The following is a 19237-nucleotide window of genomic DNA, read 5'->3' on the forward strand; positions in this document are numbered from 1 at the left end:
AAAGTCTGTGTAACTTAAAATGATACCATTACAATCCATTAAATCAGTTACAAATATAATGCCTCTTTCAAACCAATTACTTTTGAAGACTGATTTCCTGTTTATTGTGATTACTCTGTTGTTCCATAAAGTTGAACTATGAGGAGAAAAATTGTGGGTGAATATCATTTTCCAAAAATGAAGAATCTGTTTATGAAAATTAGACAACTTTATAGGCATCCTGTTCACATCGCATCTCATCTCATCTCATTATCTGTAGCCGCTTTATCCTTCTACAGGGTCGCAGGCAAGCTGGAGCCTATTCCAGCTGACTACGGGCGAAAGGCGGGGTACACCCTGGACAAGTCGCCAGGTCATCACAGGGCTGACACATAGACACAGACAACCATTCACACTCACATTCACACCTACGGTCAATTTAGAGTCACCAGTTAACCTAACCTGCATGTCTTTGGACTGTGGGGGAAACCGGAGCACCCGGAGGAAACCCACGCGGACACGGGGAGAACATGCAAACTCCACACAGAAAGGCCCTCGCTGGCCCCGAGGCTCGAACCCAGGACCTTCTTGCTGCGAGGCGACAGCGCTAACCACTACACCACCGTGCCGCCCCCCTGTTCACATCAAAATCACATTTCAAAATAAAATCTAAACTTCCTGTTTTCTTAAACAAAGACCTTGGGATGTGAAACCACATTGAATTTGGCTGTGACAGACAAGATTTTATCCAGTTTATTCTAAAGGTACCGATTCAAATTCTGCAGCTTTAATACCACCCTTGTCATACTCCTTAACGAGTTGGGACCTTCTAATATAGTGAGTTTTATTCTTCCATAAAAACTGGAAAATAACTGTGTTGGCTTTCTTAATATTTTCTGAGGAAATATACAGGGAGTGGCAAGGATAAATCAGTTTGGAGATACCTTCCGCTTTAGCTAAAGTGATTCTGCCAAAGATAGTGAGGTCTCTGGTTAACCAGTGACTGAGTGATTTCTTCATATCTAATATAGGCTTAGAAATATTAGTGTCTTCTCTTCTAATTAAATTTTTAGATATTGTTAATCCTAAATACTTAACTTCAGATTCAACTCTAATTGAAGCAATAGAGGAGTCAGAGCTTGTGTGGATAGGGAGTAGTTCACATTTTTAATATTAAGAGATAATCCGGATGCTTTGGAGAAGACTGAGATCATATTGAGAGTTTTATCCACTATTGATTTATCTTTTAAAAAAATAGATGCATCATCCACAAACTGACTTATTTTAAACTTTGTTGAAAATTGTAATTCCTTGTATATCATTGGAATTATTGATAAGCAATGTTAATAGTTGTGTTGCCAATATAAAAAGCTTCGGGGAAATAGGGCATCCCTGTCGAATAGCACGTAGCACCTTAAATCTAGGAGTCACTCAGGGTTCAGAGAGACAGAGCTACTGATGTCAGTGTAGAGCATCTCAACAACATTACACAACTTAACCCCAAAACCCAAGAAGTGTAGCGTTTTCCACAAAAAGGGATGTTCAATGGTATCAAACGCCTTAAAGAAATCTAGAAACAACACATAACTATCCGCTTTAATATAATCTCTATAATCTAACAAATCTAAAATCAGCCGGGTATGGTTATGTATGTTCCTGCCTTTTACAAAAGCTGACTGACACTCATCAACTAAATTTGTTAGACCCCTATCTAATCTATTAGAGAACACATGTGCTAACAATTTGTAATCATTCCATAGTAAGGTTATCGGCCTCCAGTTATCGAGTGACAGTTTATCCTTAATGGGCTTTGGGATCAAGGTGATGATGCCCTGTTTCATAGTAGGAGACAGGAGTCCAGTTGGAATACATTCCAAGAAGGCATTATAAAGCATTTCTCTGATATCTTTCCAAAAACAGGCGTAAAACTCCACAGTCAGACCATCGAGTCCTGGTGACTTCCCTTCTGACATCCGCCTCATTGCTCTATCCCATTCTTCAATTCTAAGCTCCTCCTCCATATGTTGCATAAAGTTCTCATCAGTTTTTTTGCTACATTCCCTAATTTTTGAGAAAAATAATTGACAGTCATCCTTTGAAAATTTGGATTTATACAAGTTGCTATAAAAAGTTCTTATTTCCTCATTGACTTGGTGTTGATTATCAATGCTAATATCGTTAATAAGTAGCTTGTGAATTTTCTTTTTGTTTGTTTTTCCAGACTACAGAAATAGGAAGTATTCAGATTATACATGTCGGTGTTAAAGTGAGTTGGGCGACGGTCCACTAGAGTGCTGTTTCCGAACAGGAGCGTTATGGAACAGTTCCAGCAGCCTCTGCACTTGTGTGTGTGGAGCATATTAGCGCCGTTAGCGAACACCTGCTAGTTCCTGTGCAGTTGAGAGTTGTTGTTGTCAGTAATGGTGTTTCTCCGCTGAGCTCCCGGTGCCGCTGCTGAGCGCGGCGCTTCATTAAAGTGGCAGCCGGTGGAGAGCAGCCGTTAGCCGGCTGTGTGAGGGGATTTTATCGCGCTTCGCCCCTGCCTGCGCTCCACACAGGGACTAGAGACCGTTTGCCCATGAGCCGCTCTGATTTAGCCGCGTCCGCCATCTTTGCGCAATAACACATGCGGAGGGAGCAGCGAGGACCTTCAGCCCAAATGGCGCAGACTCGCGCAGGTCTCGGCTGCTGGAGCTGTTCTGCTCAGGCTGGAGGCGGATTGTTGAGTTGAGCCGCTGCTCCAATGCGAGAAAGAGCCCAAATGGAAGCTCGAACCCGGAGGCGGCAGAGACAGACAGCGGCTTGCGCATCTCAACACATGGAGCAGAAAAGAAAGCAGCTGCAAATCTGCCCGAGTCTGTGCGGATCATTCCGGAAAGGCCGAGTTTATATTTCTACCGTTTATGTGAACCGGAGACAAAATATATAAAGCTGTGATCTGCATGGAAGCGCTGCTCCGATTTCTATTGCAGCTCCAGATGCGCAGGCGCAGTAAAGCGCAGGAGCTGAGCTCGGGGAAATGGCGCTGAGAAGAGGCAGCGATCAGGTTGGGCTTTGTTTGCGTGTTTTGTGGAACATTTGCCCGCATCAGGAACCTCCGAGATACTTACAGTAAACTAGCGCTAGACTTTTGTATGCTTTCACAGTGTTTTCCCCAGAAACAATTACAGCCCTAAATTCTGGCCTGATGATTCACAGACAACTGAAACTAGGAGAGAGGGGGGGCATCTCCCCCCGGGGCATTTACTGAAAATCGATGCTCTCAGGTGCATTTTCAGCGTCTCTGAGAGGGTTTAGATCCATGATTATAGGACAGATTTTACCAGTGTTTCACTGATTTCTGACCTAAATAGTATTAATGTAAACACATTTGAAATTTCACCTTAAAGTTCAACATGCAGGTTAAACTGTTTTGTTATAGATTACTGAGGTCTATGATCGACTGAAAATCTACGGGGATTCCTTAATTACCTATGGTCAAGTAGCGCTGGAACAAAAACGCGCATGAAAATATGACCAGTGGTTTGCTCCATCTTATGCAACCCAATGAAGAGAATCGATCATCATGACCTCCTGTTGATCACAAAGGGATCTGAACCTCAGAACTGCCACCGTAAAATAAGTTGCTGTATTACTATAACTGCTATGATTTAGGATGTTTCTGATGCAATTACCGTAATATATGTAGAACTAAGATACACTGAAAAGAAAAGTCAGGCAACTGCATATTATAAAGTTTAAATTTTGGCACTTTATTAAATGGACTAGATTAAGATTAAAACATATTTAAAGGAAAAGAAAACTTAATTCACACATTTAAGTTTGCAGAAAGGTTATGTACTTATAACACATTCATGAACACTGAAAAAAATGGGGAGTGGAGTTTACTTAAAAAAACTTAGTACACGTTTTACACTCAGAAATACTAAGTAAATTTCAAAGGCATATTTTAAAGTAAAATTTACTTGCAAATCCTTATAGATTTTATTAGCAACACCAAAGTATTATTAAACTCTGGAAGCAAGTATTTTTTACTTAGTTATATTTAAATTTAGAATTACTGGTAAAAACCTAGTACACGTTTTTCACATAAAAACTCCAAGTAAATTGTAATAGGCACAGCTTCATAAATCTCTCCAAAAAGGGAAGAAACACAATGTCAAGATATGTTTTTTATTTTTCCACAACATAAAACAAAGGGCATTTTGTACATTACAATATAAAAAAAAATATATAAAAATCAAGAATATACATAAATATTCTTGGGCCAACATATGCAAAACAAACTGTGTGTGTGTTAAGCAGAGAGAGACGAGTTAGCCTTGGGTACTCCACACATGACCCACTTAATTGCCCTATACTATAGTAAAATATTCTAAATCTTCCAAGAAAGAACAGCGATCTTCAAAAAGAAAAAGGCAAAAAGCTGTACGTGCCCATCTATACATTATTCAAGTCTGAACAAATCTAGCAAGACGTATAACTCTCAAAGACTTCAGTTGACAACTCAAAGATGAACAGACACCAAAGCGAAGTCATTCGCATCTGCAACATACAATGGCATATTCCCCTTTAACATTAACAGTTTGTTTTCCCACAAAGAAACCCACTTTTGGGGATAATTTTCAAATAAGTCACCTAAATGTCAAAAGGAACTTTTGAAAACACGTTAAATCTGTTATGCTCCCGATTGAGATTTAGTCAGTAGACAAAGCCCATGAGAAGAATGCAAGCTTTGGTGAGTGTTCTGGGTCCTATAAATGATGTGAAGGCTGAGAGGGAACTTACCAAGTGGACCAATAGTACACTGCAATAAAATTCAAAAATCAAGAAAGATTGCAAATTCTTAAAAAAAAAAAAAAATCTGTACAGGCCCATTTGTACATTATTGACGTCATTACAAAAACACTCAAGCGAACAAGAAGCATCACTCAAAGCCTTTTATGAACAGTTATGAAAAACTTCACAGTAAAGTCAATTGCACCTTCTGCTTGAGCTCTAGTCACATTTCCCTTTTAATGTAGCAGTTTCCTCCTCAGAGAATCCACTTTAGGGGAGACCTTCAAATCATCTAACTCCAAAAGCAACTTTTGAAACACTTCAAATGTGTATTTCAATTTTGGAGGATAACTGAGATTCAGTGAGTACACAAAGCCCATGAGCAGCATGCAAGCGTTGGCAAGTGTTTTACAACCACCTAATACCTCTGTACCATCAATCACAATGATGACATCAGTTGGGGGGGCACCCTCTGCAGCACTGCCCAGCACAAGGATCTTGATCACATTGTCTTTGAGGTCTTGTTCGATGACGTCCTTGGACAGATCCTGCTAAACACAAGAAAAAGAAGAACCATAGTGGTCAAAAACTGCACAACTCCCACATCCCAAAACTTTAACTGCAATCTTAAAACGGGTAAAAAAAAAAAAAAAAAACCTGTAAAACGGGTGGGACACGCATGCACACGCACAGACACATACCTGGTAGTCTTTAATGAGTTCCTCTGTCGATTCTCCCAGGAAAGGGATCAGACAACGGATGACCGCATCATGGCTATCAATCTGCTTCTGTATAAAAATAAGCATGAATAACTAAACTAAGAAAATTAAAAAACACCACAATTACAGTCAAGCCAATTATACTGTGAAATCAGCCTGTCCAATTGGAAAGCAACACTGATGGTGTATCAATTTCACCTACTGTTGGGCAAATTGAAAAGTAAAACAGGCGGAAAAGACTGTTTTTCTCTTTCCCAAGACACCCCTTAAAAATGAGTAATTCTGTCTGTTGCCTCCACAGACCATTTCTCTATTCTGCTTCTTTCTGGCTGATGTTTTAGTTACATTTGCACTCATTTGCATTTGTCAGCGTCTCATGCCTTGATGAACCATAAAGCGGTGACCATCACTCGCTGGAGATAGTGCCAGTTGTGCAAGATGGAAACTTCAGTGCGAGCTGTGGCAAGAACATTTGCCGTGTCTCTGGACTCTGAAGTGTACAGAACATGGAAGAGACACCAGGAGACAGGCCAGAATGCCTGCTATTAGCATAGCTTAACATAATTATTGGAAGTATATAGACCCATTACAATGGTTCTATTTATTTCCAGTGGTTATGCTAAGCTTTGCTATAAATTTTTAAGCACTGCATCTAAGTACTGAACACACTGAAAAGAAAATGATATGCACATTCATGTGTAATATTTGGAAATACTTCAAATAAGTGAAAATCGAAAAAAGGGTGGACTGTTCCTTTAACTGCATGTTTCTGCTCAAATGGTCAGGAACGGACTCCATTTGGAATGTATTACGGCCCAACTTCGACACACGTTGCAGCCCAACACATTGGGGTGCAATTCACATATGCCAGAGCTCGAACACTGGATGGAGAATGTTATGCTACCAGCAAAAGCATCTTAAGAGCACAGGGTGCAAATGGTGATAAGTCAATCTTGGTTTGTATTCTCTGCATCCTTACTGCATTGTGTGCTATTGTATGTCCTTGATTGTAAGTCGCTTTGGGTTTAAAAAGCGTCTGCCAAATGTAATGTAATCTTGATGTTCTCTGACATACACCAATCATGCTCCACAGTGTTTGGCTGCAAGCACATGCAAAAAAAGCAAAAGTGATCAAATCCTCAGCCAGAAAGAACAGATTTAGTCTGCCGTCTTGGGATTTTTCACTTCAGCGTCTGCCCAACAGTAGGGGAGACGAGTGTCTCCCCAGTCTTGAGACTTGGATAAGTGAGTGGAAATGTTTTTCAGGTGACCAAGTCATGGTCGGAATCCATCAGCACTGACGGTCAGCGTTTCCCGAACTCAAGTGTGATGCCCCTGCTAGTGCGAGTAACGCCCACTTACACGTCATCGCGACTCGCCAAGTACTGTTCCGAAGTGAAGACTGCTTTCAAGTGCCACGCTCTTGATTTCAAGGGTGAATCGTTGTTAGGGTGCACACGTCCACACACTTGCAGGTTAGTTCCATTGTACAAACGTCTGGCGTGCTAGAGAGTACTTCAGCTACGCCACGCAAGTGCACGACTACCAAGGCTGACACACCTGCAGGCGCGCACACTGCAGTTCGAGAAAGGCCCTGTAGCTTAGTTTCGCATCGTAGCTGCCATCTTGTGTCTCCACCAAAAGATTTTGGCCATAGTGAATAATTTACTCTATTTTGTTTCAAACTTTCCATGTGCAGTACAGTCACACAAAGCTCAAATCAACACAGAGGTCTTGACTTGGGCATTTTGGTTTGTGGACCATTTTCCAGTGCGGAAAAACCCTGAAGCACAGACAGGTTCTGTAGTGTTTGCGCTCCGCAGCGGTGGTCTGTCTGTGCTTCGACCGTTTCCCCTGCAGCAGAAAATAGTCCCCAAACTAAAATGACCAAGTTAAGCCCCAAGTGTTGATTTGCACTGTAATTTGCACTCTGTGAGAATGTACAGGACACTTAAAGTTATTGGACAAATATAAAGGAAATTCACTGACTTTGGGTGAAATCTTTTGATGGCTACTACACCTAACTAAGCTATTGTCAGTGCTGATGGATTCAAACAATGGTTGGGTCACCTGCAAAATGCCTCCACCCACGTTTCAAGTGTTGGGATGGCAGGTAGACAGTCAATTTGACCTGGGGGTGGCATATCCCTTTACATGCTTTCACCAAGATATCAAGAGTTCAGTTGAGATCCATTTAACTAACATATTGCCAGGGCTTCCCTTATGGTAAAACAAAAGGTGCAGCCATGGCCTAATGGTTAGGGAGTTGGTCTTAAGATCAGAGGGCTGCAGGTTTGAATCCCACCCTTTACTCTCCCTACACCTCCATCCATGGATTAAGTACCCTTGAACAAGAGTAGAGTGCAAGAAAACTAGGGTGTACTATGTCGATTACACTCATACCCTACTGGAGTGTGGTTATCTTCAGCCACCAGTCTACATGCACACTGTATGCCATCAATCTGTTTCCTGGTAACTCAGTGTTTTCAGGAACATTGATGATCAAGCTACAAGCACACACATGGCTACTCATTGTTGATTCTCGTAGAGGACATCAAAAGTGTGTATGACAAAAAAATGAAAAAAAAAAAGAAAACATTCAGTGATGTGAGCAACACATCGGTGTTGGACAACTGCTAGAATTTATATTTTTTGTGAAGCACATAATTCCGTGTTCATACTGTTTTGAGGCCCTCCGCGAAAGTCTACAATGTAAATAGCCATGAAAATAAAGAGAATGCATTGAATGAGAAGGTTTGTCCAAACTTTTGGCCTAGTGTAGATCCTTACAAAATGTTGGAGAAGGCAAGTAGACTCTGTATTAACGAAAAATTAAGTGTTCATTTATGTTTTTACCTGACTGAGAGACTCCAACACGCTTTTTATTTTTGTGCCTGCAGTCCCACCCTTTGTCTTGAAAACGGTCAGGAGTTTTGGAGTGTATAAATCCATCTTCGACAAAAAGGTTCGGTCCAGTTGAATGGTTGTGATCCTCTTGAACTCCTCTTTCACCTACAAACAAATCAAGACATACGCACACAACACCCAGGCACACACATTGAAATGTTTTAGCTTGAATGAAATGTACATATGTAGACATTTTTATAGGCTTTCATATACTTGTGTATACATTTAAAAGCTACATGAATGGATTGAAGACCTTCGAAATGAATTAAGTTATCTAAGTACCTACTCACTGCCAATAAATTGTGGCACAAACATGATTACCTGAGATTGAGAGAAAAGGGCAGGCCATCTCTCCATGACATCTGGGACAGCAGGCATCTGACTGACAACTTCCAGTCGTCGATATGGAAAGGTCTTCTCCATTTTTTCACTGATAATCTTGTCGTTGTTGGTCTTTTTTACTTCTGTAAGTAGATCTACTCTCTCTTCATCCATGGTTTCTTTTGTCTGTCCTAGTGGCAATGGTGGCAAATAATTTACTTCCGCCTTTTTGGGTCTTCTGATTCCTTTGGGACTAGAAGTCGTCTTTTTGTTCACTTCTAACTCTGGACAGGCTATTTTGAGCCCTCTTACTTTTGCCCTGTAATTTCCCATCTTGTACTTTATCCTTTGTTGCCATCCGTACATTCCATTGAACGAGCCTGGCTCTTTGAGGCATGGGTACTTCTCAATTAAGGCCTCGACTACATTCAGAACTTGAATTCCCGTAGGGTATGCTGTGTACTCAAATATTTTTTCAGCCAATTCTTCCAGGACACCGCTTGTCACTTTTGGGTTGTTTAGCAGGGTGCCTTCAGAATGGTAAGCTTGGTTTCCTGCCTCCAGGAGGAGCCGAATCCCAAAGGAGAATAGTGGAATTTCAAACTTTCTTGGCCATGGTTGGGAACGGTGTGATGGACTTTCATCAGATGAGGAAAGCAAAACAGTATCCTGAGATGCTAAAGATATGGATGACATGCTGTCTGATTCTGTTACGTTATCATCCTTTTCTTCCACTGCACTGAGATCTAAAATGACTGGTTCAACTTGAACAACTTTCAGGGTACCCTTGTCTTGAACATCTTCTATAGAGGTCAATGTGAAGAACTGCCCCCCAAATTCTTCATCTTGATACATTAGAGTAAAGCCATCTGGTGTGCAGAATGTGCTCTGGATGACTAGCTTGAGATCCTGTAGAGTACCGGGGATACCTGATGGAAGAACCAATTTGTGGACTGTATGATCATCAAAGATGACCCTTAGCTTTGCAGGGGTGGAAATCTGAGCAGGCAGGAAAACACTGCAAAAAAAAAAAAAAAATTTTTTTTTTTTAGTTCATTCTGACAAAAACATGTACGTTTTTGATCATCTTCCCTTGCATATCTAAAAGGGAATGGTGATGTGGTGTTTTAAAGTAACAACTTGTCGTCCTGCGATTGTGTACATAGCCAGGGGATAGAAATCAAGTAGCTCTTTAGGCTCAATTACTCGAAAGTTACGCGTGTAATCTAGCTCATAGCTCCTGAGGTGCTCATTGTACCATGCATTTAGCAGCTTGACAACAAAGACTATGCTATCCAACACCAGGATGATCTGAGAAACTTCAGCAAAGTCAGGTAAACCTGCAGTTGAACCATGACACAGCAACATTCCTGGTGCATAGCTTGTACCTGAGAAGGTCACCTTGTTTGAGACATGGACCATTGTGACGTTTGGATACTTGCACAGCACCAACTCTTTAATGGCCTCATTTAGTACATCTAATGACACTTGTGATGTTCTGGTAACAGACACAGATTTTTTGAGTACACTGTTCTCATGGAGACACAGTGCAACCATGAGTTGATGTTTTTTGGCAAGGGACAACAGTATGTTCCTGAAACAGCCTGTCTGTCTGACAATTTTTTTGAAGAAGCTGTGCTTCGCCTCGAAGCGCATTGTCCACAGGGCAGACAATGGACCAAATTCCCTTATGAGCTCAGGATAATGCTCAATGAAGTGGCGCTTGGGAAGAAGTTTCTCTTGGGGAAATACATCAAGAAATCTTTGTCGGTGTTCGGAGATCTTACTGTCCAAGTAACAGATGCTTTCCTCTGTATGAACTGGGGACATCACTAACTCCACTATGTCCTTCAAAACCATTAGCACTTGCCATACTGGATCACTCTCAGGTACTCTCAACCCTATCACAAAAGGCAAAAGACGCAGCAGGCACCAATTTTCATGCGCATTCCCTCCAACTGATCTTTTTGCAGCAAAATTAGCCGGGACCAAATGTGGGCGATTTGTTCGGTCAGTCCACTTGTAAGGGAACTGACCAATCAAGTTATTGAGTTCCACCAAAGAGAAATACTTCTTCTTGATGAACACATTCAGTGACAATGACAGCTCTAGGGGAACAACACCCTCAAGAAGGTCATGTAAAACATCAGGAGGGTAACCAGATGTCACATCAAAATAACACAGTTTTTCTGATAGTGCACACTGATTTTTCACCCCATAGCACGGATTGAGAGAAGGACTTGATAAAGCTGTCTGAACATGCATGGTGTGCTGCTCTTGCCTTCTTCGCTGAAAAACTCCTGACCTCACCTCGGTTGTCTGAAACATAGAGCGCTCTCCCAGACAGAATCGACAGACATGTGGTCCTGTGAAACTTTCAACAAATCCTGCCACCATATGAGCACCCAAATTGTCAGCCACTACGCTCACCACAGAGCCTTTGATTACTTTCCCAAAACTCGGAATATAAAGACCATCTTTCTCCAAGCTCTGAAGATCCCGCAATAGTGGCTCTAGCACTGTCTGGAATCCAAACTGTTTGGCGTCACTGGCCTTACAGAGAATGGCTAAGTATATACTCGTCAATGTCGATCTTGCATGTACTGGGATGTTCCCAATCACCCAATACACAGCAGTAACTTTGTGTATCTTGCGGGATGTCCCAAGGGGGTTGCAGATCTCAAAGTCATCAATATACAGGATAAGACTTAATCTATCCTCATCTGCAGAGAAAAACTCACTTTTCTGAAAATGAGACCCATCTTGAAAGGACTGATATTTTGCTGCACAGTCTGAGTTCCTTGAAGCAACTAGGCACTTTTCTTGACAATTTTTAAGTACCTGTGTCAAGGACTGCAGTATAGGAACATACTGGAACGTCTTATTTTCCTTCTTGTTCAGAATGTACTCTTTTGGTTCCACAACTGAAAAGTGTGACTTCATATATTCCCTCCTCCTATATGATGTAGTAAATGGACCATCTTTCCCTAAAGCTGAGCTAATAGGGTGTAACTCACATAGGTTGCTCACCAAATCGCTTAACAGAACTGAATCCAAGTCACATTTGTGTTTCTGGAAGGTGGACTCGACAACATGTCTCAAAACTGGTCCAGATGAGGAGCAGGAAATAAACTGCAACTCATCGACAATTTCATCAATGCACTTGTTTGGCACATTGTAACAACTCTCCATCTTAAGAAAGAGTAGTCCAAGTCTATCCTTGATAATTTCAGACAGATCCTCACATGGCTCTACAAAAACCTCAGTATTCTCTTCAGAAGAAATCACTAGATCATGCTGGACAATAGGACTATCTGAATGAGTCTTTAAGACCTCAGGCTTAAAATCTTCATGCGAGTGCTGACCATGTTTCCTGTGCTTATGAGTACAAAAGGTTGAATAAATGTTTGTACTGAAGCTACAGTTTTTAAATACACATTGAACAACTTCAAACCTCTTCAAATGACTGTGTAAATGTTCAAAATACTGTTTCTCTGAAGAGAAGGACGCTAAACTGCAGCGCTGACAACTGAATGAAACGACCACCTTTGGTGCAACTGATTCCACATGATGACGGGAAAGATGGATCTTGAGAGCATTAAAGGTCTTAAATGAGCAAGGGCAATTTGTATATAGGCATGGTATGGATTGAGTATGGCCACTGTGTCCATGTTTGAGTCTGCAGTGCTTGAAAAGATCAACCCTTTTATTTGAGGTAAAGCTACAACTTTTGCACAGCCACCTCATGGTGGGACACCTAGGGCAAAAAACAAAACAAAAGCAATTTATAAAATTATATTTCCGATGCACACACACACACAATATGCAGTTGTGATTGTGAGCTGAACTTACCTTTAATTGGGTGCCTCATGAAGGTAAAAATGTCAAAATGAAAATGTGTCTTAGATGACAAATACAAAATTAGGCAATATGTAAAGTGTTTCATTTCATGATCATCAAGTCCACTTCATTACAATTTCTTACACAGTTCATTCAACTGACAATTGATCATAAATCACAATCATAAAGTATTACAGTAAAGTTTGTCATATGAAGTATTAATTTATGGATAATTGTGATATTTATTCAACCTTCATATTGCGTGTTTTTAATTCAGTCATCATGTAAAGCATATTAAATGTAAAACTTGGCATGGACTTACTAAATCACTATCTAGGGTGTTTGCAAAGACACATTTGTACATTGTTGGCCCTTAAGCCACGATGCCAGAGATTTTCTCATTTATATTTTTACATTTTAATAACCTTAAGTAATTATCCCGAGCCTATGACGTTCACAACCCAACCACGCGAGCCTAGCGCCATCTTATTTTGATCATAATTGTTTAACAATTCAAAAACCGGTTTGTAAAGCACCGTGTTAAGGGCACAAATAATTCTACATCTCCTTCTACCCTTACTACATATCAACTCATCGACCAGCATCTGCCATTGATACAAAACTAATTAATAGGTTTAATCATAGTCATCAAAAACAGATCTGTGCTCTGTCGCTTCAGCGTAGTTGACATGGAGTAGATATTGTAGCTAGACTAGTCCACTTGAACAAGTTGCATCATGCTAACATGATTAAGCTGACTTCTTGGTGCAAGAAATATACTTTCCCGTAAACCTCGGACTTAAATAAATTAACAGTGCATGTTTTGAGTTGATTTACAGTTGAAATGACTTCGACCACCAAATGTAAGCCTTGCGATATGGTTGCCATTTCAGAAAAGGCTATGTTAGTCCTCTAAAGCTAGATAACTAGCACCACGTGGATTGCTAGCAACTCCGCTAGCTTTCAGCTACAGCTTACCACTAGCAGTAACAAACTGTGCTTCCGTTAATATTAAAATGACTTCAGTCACAAGCATGTCGTAATTAGTAATACTGCCCTACTTTCAATGCAACACGATAGCACGAAAAAACATACCATCATATCCAACATGCTGCGATATTTCAATAGCCCAAAACCTGTTCAATGACGCTGGTTTAGATAAAGTTGCAAAGATAACTGAATTCGTTTTTACATTCTTACCTTAACCGTGGTGAATGTCCACACTAGGGTTAGCGTCTCAGGAAGGGAAGGGACCGATGACCATCAACGTACGGGATAGTAGGATATGTAGCCTACGAGGAGTTTCGTCTCCGACCACCACCTCATCTCAAGTTCACCTGGCTGCCAGCCAGACATCCTGTTGAGGAATGTCCAAACTCTGACGTCACACCACGACGTTCTACAGGCAACATTTTACTTGAATTTAGTAAGTAGTAGCTGTAGTAGCTTAATTGTCATGATTGTCAAGTATTTTTTACTAGAGTTATTACAGTTACATTTACACATGAATATGAGGACACACAATTACACTGAAACTCCAAGCACTACGCTGAATTATACATGACATGTTTAAGTAACTCTCAGAATTGATATATTTCTGTAAAAATTACTTTAATTGTCCTAATTGTATTTACAAGGTCAAAAAATCATTTTTTTCAGTGAAGAGAATTTGTTAATAAGTGTCAAATGCAGCATAATTTCAAATAATAACGATAAGCGTATTTGGCAGTGTGAGGTCACGGTGAGCCTTTAACAAAAGAATAATCCGGAGCCTTCTTTTGTTAAATGGATCCCAGTGACATCACACTGCCAAAACTGCTTATGATTATTATTTGAAATGATGCTGTATTTGACACATTTGGACAACTTCGCTTTGTGAGAGTGTTTATAAATACATAATCTTTCTGCAAACCCAAACTAATGGATTAAGTTTTCTACTCCTTTAAAGCAGATTAATTCTCCTCGGCTTTTGCTTGGCCCAATGTTGGGCGACCCTCTCATAGTCCATCTCGCTGTCATCCATGCTGATGTGGATCAAATTGTCCAGCGAGTCTCCTCCTCACTTATTAAAATCAGTCGGCTTTGTCCGTCTGGTGGGGGACAACATCGGCAGCCAATGAGATCGCTTATAATGAATTGGAAAATTCCAGGATGTCTGACGTTTTCTTTCGATATTTTTATTGGACGGTTTGAACACGTGATCTTGACATAGCGAACAGATTAGTTTGTTTACATCATACCACGCAGACATATTACTTTGACAGAATCAACACAAACATTGGAAAAAAAGACTGCTTGTTGAACACAAATATCGATCGATATGTAAATGGATCTGTTATTTGCTCTCCTATGTATCGAGTTACTTGTGGGTAGGAAATGTAATGTATCGGTATAAATCTAAGCGTATCGGATTTTAACTAAAGCGACTAAGCGTATTGGCAGGCAGAGCAAGCGGATCGGGCCCGATACACTAAAACGCTTTGGGGAAAACTATGCTTTCACCAGTCATTCCACTAACTCACGAAAGCACTGCATTTTCACTGAGAGAAACCGCCGCAAGCATCAGTCGCACCCCCATGTTCAACATTACATTACTCTCTTCGCACCATTTCCAACAGAATAATACATTTCCAAGTCTGGTACATGTAATTGCAACACAACCTGGTTTTAAAACTATTTTTCAGCTTGCCATTGTGTCCAGAAAGTCTAATCCAAGTTAATGTCTGCATCTAGCACATTTTCTTTCTATTTATTTATTTTTAATTTAGTACTTTTATTGGGACACCTCACTGATATTTTCTTTTATAGGTCCACTGTCCTGTTTGCACATCATCCATATTCAAAAGGCTTTATAATAGTAAGTGCTCTCATATTTTTTAAAGCCCTAAATTTGAGTCTTCATTTACCTTGAGATGCATTTTAAAAAGAACTTGTGGGCGTTGTTTTGATAGCTCCCAGAGCTATCCTCAGAGCCTTATATTGCACTTTTTCTAACTTCAGTAGGGCTGTTTTACAAGCTGCACCATATGCTACACTACCATAGTCAATGGTCGACCTTATCAATGCCTTGCAAATATTGATCAGGGACTGCCTATCTGCTCCCCAGGACAGGCCAGATACCATTCTCATAAGATTCAAAGCCTTTTTACAATTTTTGTTTCTACATACTCAATATGGAATTTCCAAGTGAGTTTGGAATCTAACCAAAGGCCCAAGTATTTAAATTTCACTCCTCTTCCAAGTGGGACATTATAGAGCAGAACTTTAGAGCTGTCAGGAACTTTTTTTCCTAGTAAAATATGTTACTTGTGACTTTGGAACAGAGAATTTAAAACCCCAATCCATTCCCCATTGTTCCAGCATGAGTATGTCCTTCTGGATTGTTTTGGTAATGTGTGGTATATTACTTCCCCTTCTCCAGAAAACTGCATCATCTGCATAAAGTAGTCCTACATTTGTTGGCCCCATTCTCTCAAAAATATCATTAATCATAATATTAAACAGTATAGGGCTAATTACACTCCTCTGGGGTAATCCATTTTCCACCACAAATTCCTCTGATACAGCTTGACCAACTCTAACCCTCAAGGTACGCTGCGAAAGGAAGTCTAATATGTAATTATACATCCTACCCTCAATACCTAACTTCCTTAATTTGATCAACAACCCTTCCCTCCACATGGTATCATACGCCTTCTCAATATCAAGAAAGACTGCCACCATAGTTTCTTTCATGATAAGAGATTTCTCAATTTCATTGGTGAATTTGGATAGCGCATCTGTTGTTGACCTTTGCTTCCTGAACCCTGTTTGATAGTCATGAAGTAACTGATTATATTGAAGATAGTAATCCAACCTCGCTACTATCATCTTTTCCATTAGTTTCTCTAAGTGTGATGTGAGGGCAATTGGTCTATAATTTCCTGGGTTACGCTTGTCTTTTCCAGGTTTATGAAAAGGGAGAATAGTCGACTTCTTCCATGCAGATGGCAGTGTACCCTAGGGCTGCACAATATATCGAAAAAGTATCGATATTGCGATATCATAGTTTGCGATACACATACCGCAAAAATTACTTAAATTTCGATAAAAGGCACATTTTTCTGTGCCGTCCAATCACATTTGAATGTTAACAAGCGCTGCGGGATAACTCCGCCCCCTATTGCAAAACAAGTAAAAGCCTCGTGGTGATAGCGGAAGGCGGGAGCAAGTGTGGTGAGGAACTGGTTTCCAAAAAAAAAAAAATGCACGTCTGCTATTTGGAAGTACTTTGGATTCAGGAGGGGTGACGTACTGCAAACTCAGGTACTTTGCAAGACATGTACCTGTAAAACAGTGGTGGGGCGGCTCACTGGGACAAACACTGCTGTACAGAAGCATAAAAACATAAAACCGCGCTCTCTCTCTCACACACACACTACCGCTCTCTCTCTCTCTCTCTCCCTCACACACACACCACTGCTCTCTCACCCGCATGTGTTATTAACAGATTGTGTTTGAGTTTATGGTGAATCTGTGTCGCTCACCTTCATCTCCCGGGAGCCGCTGAAATTGCCATTTTAAATGCTTTATGTTAATGTAATGTAGTTTTCAGTTTTTTGTTTACTTCAACTTAAGACATTTTCTGCTGCGCTCACAAAAAATTAAGAGATTTAAAGATGATTGATGGACACCATTGCAGGTGTAGCCATGTTTTTCCAATAAAAAAAATAATGTTGGAATGGAAGCGATGCATTGGGTGTTTTTTTTAAATGCTAGATACAGGGCAGAACGGCGAGTAGAGGTAAGAAAAACATTATATATTTAATTATCGTGATACATATCGATATCGAGATATTCAGTCATGTTATCGAATATCGCATATTTTTCTGATATCGTGCAGCCCTAGTGTACCCTCTTTCCATACTCTATTAAATAGCAGAAGAATTAGGTCAAGGAGAGCATCAGGTAGTTGCCTAAACATGACATAGCACAATTGATCACTCCCAGGAGCAGAGTAAGCAGTTTTATTCAAAGCCATCTTCAGCTCAGTAATACTAAAATCAATATCAAGACTAGATTTGGTTGAATCCCTCTTAGTTAAGACATCCTTATATGTGGCTAAAACAACTTCCCTGCTCTTAAAACACTCTTCTAAGTGATAACCTTTATGAATATCAGCGAAGGTTCTAGCTAAGACATTAGCTTTATCAACGTCAGTGATGTATTGGTTCCCTCCGTCAATTAAAACTGGGACATGTGATGGCTCATACCTTCTTGTCATCTTTTTAATCATCATCCACACTTTATTTAGTGTGGTTTCTCTACCTATCGTTGAACAGAAGCTTCTCCAGGACTCCCTTTTTGCTGCTTTAACGACCCTTCTGGCTATTGCCTTCTTTTGATACTTCAAAAGGTTATCTGCTATTAAAGTGTGTCATAAAATCTTAAATGCTTTATTTCGTTCCTTAATTACCTGAGTACACTCATCATTCCATCATGGGACATTTCTTAAATTCTTTTTACCTTTACTAATAGGAATAGTCTGACTTGCAGCATGGTAGATAAAAGAGCTTACCATGTCATTCATGCCATTCACACTTAGGTCAGGTTCAGGTAGACCTAACCGATTAACCGATTCTTTAAAATCCTCCCATTTAGCTTTCCTAAAGATCCATTTATGATGCCTATAGCAGGGGTCAGTCCTAAATTGCACATCGATTCTACACTAGATTGGGAAATGATCACTACCTATATTAGTTGTGTGGTCTGAGTCCCACTTACATCTATAAGCTAACCTCCTGTCAACCAGAGTTAAATCAATGCAAGAGGTTTCTTTGTTATAAACGTTGATTCTAGTACCAGAGCCATCATTTAAGCAAACTAAAAATCTGTCGTTGATCATTTCTTCAACAGCCATGCCATTTAGGCTAGTGTGGTTACTACCCCATAGGCTATTATGTGCATTAAAATCACCACACCAGATTTCTGTATGTTTCTTGTCAACAACACTATTTAAAAGATCAGTCGTTAAGGCTTTGCAGGGGTTGTAATAATTAATAATATTGTATATTTCCTTGGGCCCATTAAATATTTCCGTTATAATACATTCATGCCCACTACCTGTACCAACACACTTGTAAGGAATTCCTTCCTTAATGAATGTAATGCACCCACCACCTCTATCAGTTAGTCTGTCACATCTAACAGCATTATAGCCCTTAATAACAAATTCTAAATGTGGTTTCAGCCAAGTCTCCTGTACACATATCACATCCGGAGTATCCACTAAATCTTGTAAATACTTTTTAAATTCTAGTCCATTCGCTATTAGACTTCTTGCATTCCATTGTAGGATGAATAGCATTATAAACCATTCAAGTAGATTGAGTCTGATCATATTTTAGTTGAAGCATTTCATGAATCTCATTAGCTTTAACTGTAGATCCCAGAAAATCATTAGCAATTTCAACTATGGATTGAATCCTATCACTTTTCTTGTTGTATTGCATTGATTTATTCAAGACTGTGCAAAGAAATGCAATAAAGTCATTTTTCTTCACTAATGGCATATCTTCTGTGAGTTTAGTTTTGCATTCGCAGTTTTCTGGTACAGGGTCAGGTCTTCTATCATGATATCGACTGTCAACCAGTGGAGTCCTCTTATACAAGCTAAAATTGCTGTTAGGTTGGTTCCATACAAATTGTTCTGT

At 40.0% G+C, this 19237-nt stretch overlaps 2 protein-coding genes across 5 annotated transcripts in view; one reads left to right on the forward strand and one right to left on the reverse strand.

The window, feature by feature from the left end:
• LOC132882240 (NACHT, LRR and PYD domains-containing protein 12-like) overlaps positions 1-19237 on the forward strand; it is a 506140-nt gene that overhangs the window by 236024 nt on the left and 250879 nt on the right. The window lies entirely within an intron of this gene.
• LOC132875823 (uncharacterized) lies at positions 4995-10127 on the reverse strand. Its single transcript, XM_060912924.1, has 5 exons — positions 9964-10127; positions 8706-9723; positions 8334-8489; positions 5460-5546; positions 4995-5309 (listed from the first exon to the last, which is right to left on the reverse strand). The coding sequence occupies exons 1-5, from the start codon at positions 10125-10127 to the stop codon at positions 4995-4997; spliced, it is 1740 nt and encodes a 579-aa protein (XP_060768907.1).

This window comes from Neoarius graeffei, chromosome 2 (assembly GCF_027579695.1).
Source record: "Neoarius graeffei isolate fNeoGra1 chromosome 2, fNeoGra1.pri, whole genome shotgun sequence".
NCBI lineage: Eukaryota > Metazoa > Chordata > Actinopteri > Siluriformes > Ariidae > Neoarius > Neoarius graeffei.